The sequence below is a fragment of the Pteropus vampyrus genome, unplaced genomic scaffold (genome assembly GCF_000151845.1).
Source record: "Pteropus vampyrus isolate Shadow unplaced genomic scaffold, Pvam_2.0 Scaffold137, whole genome shotgun sequence".
In the NCBI taxonomy this organism is placed as follows: domain Eukaryota; kingdom Metazoa; phylum Chordata; class Mammalia; order Chiroptera; family Pteropodidae; genus Pteropus; species Pteropus vampyrus.
The window spans coordinates 2,230,362-2,239,814 of record NW_011888918.1 but is presented as its reverse complement, the minus strand read 5'-3'; the positions used below and the strand labels follow the sequence as shown (position 1 = coordinate 2,239,814).

Sequence of the window (9,453 nt, the reverse complement as noted above, 5' to 3'; positions counted from 1 at the left end):
GCCTCATTCCCCAGGACAATGTCAAAGCTGTCTTGGATGACCAGAGATTTCAGAACTGTGAAGCTTTCTGCATCTCTCCCCAAGTTCATTCCTTGTTCTCTCAATGGAGCTTTGCTGCAGTGTCACTCAGTTGATGATGACGTGTGAAAAGATCTGAGACAGAAGGCCTCAAGAAGCAAGGCCTGCTATTTTATATGTGGATGGTTCTCCACATATCTCTTCTGGCCTCAGGAGTGGGAAGTAAGGAGGGAGGGAGGGAGAGAAGAAGGAGAAAGAGAATAGAGGAAGGAATACCTAAGAAGATTTTGCTTAATATTTCCTTTGTTGATTGATTGCTAAGCAACCTTAGTGACTTCCTTTTTCTTTTATCAAAATTGAAGTTACTCTTACTCTCAAATCTTAGCCCTTTCTGAAGTCATTTTTTATTCATTTGAATGAGATTGGCCATCTTTGGGCACACGTATTGCATCGGTTGCATCATAATGGCTAAAAGAGATCTAATTTCTGTTTTGCGGAAAACATGAGCATTAATGCACTGGAACAGTCTGGAGCAGACTCACCACTTGGAGATTTGTTTTAAGCAGTCTAAGGACCTGACTGGAGACAATCACTAGTTTTATAGAGAGGGTTATGTGCTGTGAACCTATTCTTTCTCTGTTGACCACAGCTGCAGAAAGACTGGCCAGCAGAAAACAGCAGCCATGTTTTCTAAGCATTGTCTGGTATTTAATGGAAGATTCCTAAATTTTAGTGAATAAACACTCAGAGGGTTTGCAAATCCAGACATGTCAGGGAACACTGATCTTCACAATGGCTTAGATCTAGTGCTCCTCTCCCAGCACGATTCATATGATTTCGAGTTTCAGGAAATTATTTTGTGTCAGAAGTTACTTATTATAATTCTCCCAGGATCCACACAACTATTCTCCCAGAAAGTCAGGGGATGCATTGATTACTGTAAGTCAAGAACTGTGTACCTCTCTTGAGACACAGAAATTGTTCTAGTAAGTACCATTCACTCAAGAGTTGCTACCAAGAGTAGATGTTTGGGGAAAAGACAGCATTAATCAAGATGTAATCAGTTGTCAGAAAGATGGAGTCTACACAACTCATTGTAGCTGTTGGTGAAATTACTAAGTATGTAATTGTGTTATCCACCACCTGCAATGGCAGCTGTTAATTATTTTTTAATGAAAATCTCATTTTCTTTTGGAATCTTCTCAGCAGAAGCCAAGGGAGAGGAGAGCCCAGAGACCCAGATTTGATTCACAGTACCTAGTACCAGTGAACTTAGAAAGTTAGAAAACTAACTTCTCTCTAGCATTCTTCCTCAGCATTCTTCTTCCTAAATCCATTCAATGAAGCACATTTCATTCCACAGAGGGCGTATTGTCATGACATTGTCCACAGGTGAGCGGGCATCAAGCTTCACTTCTCAGGGCACTGAGTGAGTGGCCTTTAGAGGAGAAGTGCCCTCAGGCACCTGGGTTCTTTGCCATTTTTCTGCCTTGGTTTCCAACCAGTTCATCATCTGAGTGTTCAAAGGAGGAGTCAGGCTGTCCATCTTATCCCCAGAATTAGTATTTAGCATTTATAATTCTCAACTTTCAACTGTTTGGACACTCAGTTTCCAAGAAGGAATCCAAGTCCATCTCTCCAGGGCAGCAAGTCCCTTAAAGAATCAGCTTTGATCGTGCTGTCTAATCTCTTAGTAATAGGGGCACAACTGCATCTTCACCACATGTGCTTATGGAATAAACTATCACAAATTAACAGGCACTAATATGTTAATGTACTGCTCCTTCCAAATGAGATATTTTAATTTCATTTCAGCAAGGAACCTTCAGATATATAACTTCATCTGAAAGAGCAGATCTAGCAGAGACTACTGCCTGCCATCAAGGGAGGTGATTTATATGCTCTTCAAATCACTTTGCACACAGGCAGCTGCCAACTTTCCCCACATGAAAGACCAGCCATGGTCAAATTCAGATATACATTGAATGGCCATGATTTTATCAAGCTCTTTCTATTTTTTTTTTAAGTTATACAGTTATTTCTGAAATCCAACAAGATGGGACAATATTGATGCTAAAGCCAAAGTTGGATAATGCTTCTGTATAACAGATCACAATGTTCTGGGCTTTCTATCACTGGCCAAGGTTCCCATCTCCCCACACAACTGCGCGAACAGAAACTTGGTGTCTGGCAGCCACGTGTTTACTCCTTCGAATAAGAGACCACTCATTATGAGATACTCACTTGAGTGACTGTTGTCATTCTAAACTGAAACATATCTTTTTACTAGGAGGCAAATTTAAACCAAGTCCCTCATTTCAGCTCCTAACTCTCAGTGATTTTTTCAAATAAGATTTTTGAGGGAAAAAAAAAAATGCTACTGGTTGTGAAGTTTCTGCTTATTCCAAACTTCATCTTTTAAAGATGTGTGTTTGAGAAATGACCCTTTACATAGGTTAAAAATAAGCCTGACCTTTTCTGCCATGAGCCGGTCTTCAGAATTCTCACTAACAAGCATCATTCAAGGATGTTCACTGAACATAATCTGAGTTTCAGGGGAAGAAGATGAGATAAGAAGCACCTAAAGCTTGGATGGACTTTCCCCTCATGCCCTGTCCCGGGAGTGATGGGGCCACCTAGCTTTTCGTCATCAGGGCACACACTTACATTCATGAGTGGAAGCAGATTTCCCACCTCTCTCATCAGCCGTGATGATGCCTTACTCACCACTCATCCTTAGCATCCTCCATAGGGACCTGACAGAGGCATGGTTAATGCCAGTTCTATCAAATGGAGTTGGAATACTCTCTTTCTCAAGAATTAGCTGAAGTATTTCATATCCACAACCACGACACTTCCAGGAAGCTCTCTCCTCAAAACCACTAACTAGATAGATCAATATAGACCGAAGCCTCTTCTGGAGTAATTCCTTCTCCCCAGTGTTCATCATTTGTTTTGTGTCATTAATTTATGTGATTTGGGGTTTTGATTTTATTTTATGATGTTTTCTTATATGTTTTGGTTCATTGTTTTTTGCAATTTTTTTAGTTTATTTTTGGAGTTGAAAATGGATGTTCTATGTGAAAGCTGAGTTCCTTGTTTCTTTCTTTTGCCCGTGGCTGACTGCATGCTCTCTATTGATGTCTTGTTCCTGGTTCTTGAAAATGACCATCTTGTCTGTGAAAGGAGGCGCTCCAACGGGCTTGCTTGATCAGAAGAAAGGGAAGTTTGCTTGGTTTAGTCACTCCACAGAAACCCATGGTAACGTTCTCCTGTGCTCTGTGTGTATAAATGTGTGTTGGTACATACTGGACTGGATGGGAGGGTATTTTTCTTGATGGCTTGTGATGCAGTGGTCATGTATGTGTGTGTATGTGTTTGTGTGTATGTGTGTGTCTTTGTGAGGGGATGGTAATCTGTCTCACTCACAGCCACTGCCTTATTATGTCTTCATATATATAAAGTCAGTAGACATGAAAATCAGCAGCTATTCCTTGATGGAATCTTGCCTTTGGATAGTGCCAGCCAAGATTAAGGTCACTGTAAATGCCAACTTGATACTGGTACAAACAGTGCCTTGTTTTAGAAGGGGGTATGATTCCTTCTAAAGTCCAGGCCTGCCTACTCCTAATTTGGTTGCCTTTTCAAGCCTAGCACCACCACCATCACACTATTCCACACCTAAGGAGCTCTCTGGAGCAAAGTGTCACAAAATCAAATACAAAGCTCAGCTCTTGAAATAACGATGCCTGAAGAGTTAAAAGAACCTTAGGTGAGAAATGACTGGAAATGACTGAAAGACTGAAGGCTCTTCAATTATATTACTTCTTCCTCAGGGCAGATAGAGCAAGGAACTCTGGAAAGCTCTGAAAGTCTGTCTTCCTGCTCCCAGTGCTAAAACCATCCCTAAGGTCTGGTCTTGCTCACCAGCTCCCTCAGATCTCAGACTGCAAAGAGAGTATAAATGCTGTCAAATTCAATAACACCATTTGTCTATTCACCACGTTCCAGTGATGTTCCCACAGCCTGTTTTGGTTTTAAGAATCTCATCTTGTCTTAGAGAATAGGGAAGGGAGTTGGTCAACACAGATGCAATCAAAATGAGCATGATTCAGGGGGTCATGACACTTGTGCTCCAGTCCAAGTCCCACCCCAAACATTGTGTGACCTTGGGCATCTGTCACTTTCTTGTCCTTTGAAGTGAAGGGGACAAGTTAGAGCTGGAAAATGTCTAAAGTCCCATCCAGCTCCAAACTTTAATGGCATCTGGATTTCTTATTACCCAGCTTTGTTGAAAATGCATCCTAGGGTGGAGTCTCTCATCCATGACAGTCAAACACTTGATAAGTCATGAGTTTTCTCTTTGTATCTTCAGTGTTCTTGAAATGAGTCTCTTCTTACCCACCTATCTTGTGTTCATCCACAAGAAAAAAAAAAAACTTGGAAAAATCCACATCCAACAAATATCATGCATATAACCAGTAGAAGTCTTTTCCTGGCTGTGGTGGCCCCATGGAGACTTTTCACATGATGCCACATCCCCTGATGCCACACCCTCACTAACTGTAGATTCCCTGGCTGCTGAGGGCCAGTGATTTTTCTCTCCACACAAGGAGTTCTGTTCTGCAAGGAAGGCTGAACCAGGACCTATGCTGAGATGGCCACTCTGAAGAACAGGGTTGGCACAAATAAGGAACTCATGTTTGTATCATTTGAAAAGGGTAATAAAAGGTGGAAAAGAATTTTGTGGAAAAGAATTTTCTTGAATTAAACTTTTTTTTTTTTTGGAATAAAAATTAATAATAAGAGAAATGGCTTCTAAGCCACCAAATGAGTTCCAAGAGGAAAATCCCAGTTGGTCTGCAAATTCAGCCCCTGTCACCTCAGGGGAAGACTGGAGATGGATAGACAGGTTGGTGCTAGTGGAACTAGATGGTTTATATCCCAAGTCAACCTGTTGTGGTAGGAATATCAAGGTTGCTAGAAAGGGAGCTAGTGTCCCCACAGTCTGTCTTTAAGCCATATGTAAACTTAATTAAGTGGATTCCTCCTTCCTGATGTCTACAATGCTAGTTTAAATCTTAGTGCATGATTCCGTTCATGGTCATTTGCTTCAAGCTCTATTTCAGGTACAGTCCTAGATATAACAGACTCAATACTGCACACTACAGGAAAGAACTGTCCTCTAAATCTATCTAGTAGCTCATGAAGGTGGCAGAAAATCCCCTTTCTATAAATGAGCTGGACCCTAAGTTTGGGGGTAGAGACCCCTAGAATTGGTGGGTGGAAAAAAATAAGGGAAATAAAATATTTTTATGAAATCTCCCCTTTGTTGGCGAGTAGTGGATGCAAATGGAAAAGTTTGCACAGCTTCTCTGAGAGTGTAGAGTTGAGGGTAGAGAAAAGGTTCAACGGTCAGGTTTTCAGAATGACTCCTATAAGGTAAATGATCTTATCACCAAATTTCCTCCCACATTCCCACTAATTTAGAGTGCCCTTGGCAGCAAAACTTACCCTAGATAAGCAGGAGGCATGTCACTCAAAGAAATCCATGAGCCTTGCCAGGGCAGTACCAAGGCCTCAGCCTGCTCCAGCAGCACTGTTATTCCCAACCAGTAGGTGTTGCTCGGTCCCCTTCGTCCCAAACAGCACTTGTCCTGGGACTGGGCATGTCGCAAACTAATGTTCTTCTCTCCCTTTTCCTCCCACCCTCATGCCTTGTTCTGCATCCCTTTGACTCTTGCAGTGAGCATGCCCACAAGTGAGACGGAGTCTGTCAACACTGAGAACGTGGCTGGAGGTGACATCGAGGGAGAAAACTGTGGGGCCAGGCTGGCGTGAGTAGGCTCAGCAAGCCCAGGGTCTGGGCTTTTCCCGGGGTGCAGGCAAGGAAGCTGTGTCCTGAAGTCAGAATGGGGTGGCTCATTACTGGGATGGGCAGGGATCAGAGCACAACAAGAAACAGAAAGCTGTGTGGGGAGCAAAGGGGAGGGAGCTAGGATGAGGCTAGCCCCTAGGGTGTGGGGATGAGTCTTAAATAGAGACTGCTCTTCAATTCAGCTCTGCTGTGAAGCTCTGACACTTGGATTTTGAGCTCCTTGCCATCACATCAGAGAAATACAGGGAGTGTGTGTGCAGGGTTGGGAATGGCTCTGAAGCCTCTTCCTTCAGCCCCTCTCATCTCTTTTCACAAGAGACAGTTATGTTAGGGTCCCTGGGTCCTGCTAACCATCCTTTCCATTCTGATAAAGGAAAGCCAACAGGTAAGAAAATGCACAGAGAAATGATAAACATCTTGGTTCTTATCTACAACACTAAGTTATCCATCTAGGGAAGGGAAACGGGAGCCCGAAATGCAAACTTGAGTTAATAAATTCACCTGTGCTTAGCCTAGGCTGTGGCTGATTCCTCAAAAATAAGTGCTGCCTAGATGTTCACAACTTCTCTTTCCCTGGGTCGAATCCCAGGACCTGGCTCTGCTGAGCTGACCCTGGCCTGGGACTGGGCCACTAGTGAGGGAGAACAGTACACATGAATTATCACAATCACTCATCTTAGTTCGATCTTAAAAATGTAAACCAGTGGTCCCTGGTAAATATTCCCCTCAAAAAACGAAGGGGAAAAAATGATTTACCTGCTAAAAATAAGCAAACTGCTGGTTTCATGACCACTGTCTTAGAAAGCAGAGTCCAAAGATTAAAGTCCAATTCTGTCAAGGAGTCATATTGACCTTGAGCATGAGGCCTCCTGGACCAGATTCCACTTCAGGAGATGGAGACTCTCTGCTTTTCCTGTTGCCTGGGAGGTATAAGAACTGTAAACTCACCGGGTCACTGAAAGGCATTGCAAAAAGAAGGTCATGAGGAACAAACTGGTGGTTACTCGATGGGAAGCAAGTTGAGGGCCTGGGTGAAAAATGTGAAGGGAGTAAGAAGTACAAATGGTAGTTACAAAATAGTCACAGGAATGTAAAGTACAGCATAGAGAATTTGGTCAATAATATTGTAATAACTATGTGTAGTGCCAGGTGGTACTAGACTAATCGGGGTGATCACTTTGTAACTTATATAAATGTCTAACCACTATGCTGTACACCTGAAAGTAATATAAAATAATATTGAATGTCAACTCTAATTGAAAAGTTAAAATTAAAAGAGAGAGAGAGAAGGCTCTGAGTAGGACCAGTCCCAAATAAAAGGAATTTCTAAATCACTCCATCAGTAGAAAGGCATCTTATTTCAACCTTCCTCTCTGAAATGGGTCAGAGCAAACCCAACCCTTTTTAAGAGGTTAGCTGTAGGTGAGTCTAAACATAAGCCACACATGGCCTCCAAGCTAAAGGAGAATGGAAAACAAGCCTTAGGAACAGACCATCTCTTGCCACTTCTGTTTCCAGTGTACATGGGGCTTTCAGAATCACTCACTCTGACAATGGCACCAGGGAGTCTGCACTGCAGGTTTCTCAGCATTGTTGGAAAGCAATTATTGTCAAAATGTTGTTAAAATACGATGTTAATTACATTTTTAAGCAACAGTCCAAGCCTTTTTTCTCTCCTCTTCTTTTGGAACTATACAAAACAAGCACTCGAGTTTCTAGACATGGGCCTCAGACAGCCTCACTAGGGAGAGGCAGATAGCAAGCCTTCAGTGTCTGTCAGTGCTAGGCCTTTCTGTGATCTTGACACAAGGAAGGTTAGAGAGAAGATGATCAAGGATCCTGCAACTCTGGCTTTTGGGCATGGCCTAAGTTGCAGACCAGGAGGGACAGGGGAACTGGCACCAGGAAGTCACTTGAGAGTGTGTTTCAGGAGAGCATGGAAGTTCTGTTGGAAAGAAAACATGATAATCCCCCACAGAGGGCAGCTGGCAGTCTCTCTTACAAATCTGTCATTTCTGTGAGGACACACGCTGCAGGCTTCAAGAGCTCTGTAGAAATGGTCCCTGTTATCCCCATGAATGTCCACATTTATATACCTACACTGTGCATATAAAATACCTGGTCACAGTGCTAGAATTATAATATGTACTTAATAAATTATAGTCTTTCCCCATCTTTCACCCCCTGCCCACCCCCACGTCAGGCAACGATGAGATGAGACTGCCAACATTCCTAATGGCAGAGACAGCATGAGAACAGGCTGGGGGCTGAAAGTGAGTGACAGTGAGAGTCTAGCATTTTTAAAGGTAAGAGTGAAAAGGCTTATGTAGTGAGATGAGGTCTGGATAAGGATTTATACATGGTGAGAGGCCTGGATGAAGATGATTCCTGAGCGGGGTGGGGGCAGAGAGAAAGGAACTGCAGTGTGATATTTTAGGGGTAGAGGAGGAGGTAGGGAGGATAGGTGATGCAGAGGAAGGTGCCGTCAAAGTTTGGAGATAGAATGCGATTAGGATGCTGAAGTACAATGTGAAGCGGGGCCGACCAGAGTGACAATTTGCAGGGATCGCACAGGCAGCAGTTAATGGACATCTACCTCAGAGCAGGGATAGAGTCACATGCTTGAGGTAATCAGTATAAAAACTATTAATGAGGTCAAAGGACAAGAGTTATTCATAGAGGAGTGGAGGTAGAACCTTGGGACATGGACACACAGAAGAATAAGAACAAATAAATGAAACAGATGAAGATGTGTTAGGGGAATAGACAGAAGCACTCACTTGGAAACCACTGAATTTCAGGGCAGACCTATTTATTTGAATTCTCATCAATATTGTGCCCAGCTTGATACTAGGGATTGGTGATCCACAGCAGTAGAGCAAATTGACACCATCTCACTGGAGTTCATAATCTGGCATGAAAGTGACATTAACAAGTAAAGAAGTCATTAAAATCAGGGTAAGTGTTAAGAAGGAAAAGTAACTGTAGTGTGGGGCTAATGACAGAGGGAGGGACCCGATTTAGACTGGTAAGTTAGGAACAGCACCTGTGAAGAAATAAAATTTTAGCTGAGAGCTGAAGGACGAATGTACATTACTGAGGTAAGGAGTGAGGCAGAATGTTCCAATCAGAGGCAACAGTGCATTTCAAGGCCCTTGGGTGGAAAAACTGAGAGAAGGCCAGTTTGGCCAGTATGGCATGAGGGGAGATTGGGAAGATGAGGCTGGACATGGGGCAGGGCCTGGTAGACCCCTTAATGATCTTAGTCACAAAACTGTGAGAAGTCACGGAATGTGAGAAGTCATATGAATGTGGAACGGGTTGATTTGGTTAGTTTTGCATTCTTGAAGGATCACGTTGATGTTAGGAAAAGAATAGGTAAGAGCGAGGCCAATATGGAAACAGGCGAATGAAGTGACCTCAATAGCAATTACCAAAGTATGAGATGATGGCGGCTCAGGCTAGAGTCACACGTGGAGATGGGAAAGAGTGGGTGGACTCTGTGTTCTGGGGCTGTACTCTGAGGACTGGACTGTGGGAGCTGGACTCTCAGTGGA

General features: G+C 43.0%; 1 protein-coding gene across 1 annotated transcript in view; it reads left to right on the top strand.

Annotated features, from left to right (window-relative positions):
• Positions 1–9,453, top strand: part of CACNA1C (calcium voltage-gated channel subunit alpha1 C) — a 614,430-nt gene that overhangs the window by 474,300 nt on the left and 130,677 nt on the right. The window contains exon 10 of the mRNA XM_023535193.1: positions 5,765–5,855. Coding sequence (XP_023390961.1) covers positions 5,765–5,855 — 91 coding nt within the window. The remainder of the gene's footprint in view (positions 1–5,764; positions 5,856–9,453) is intronic.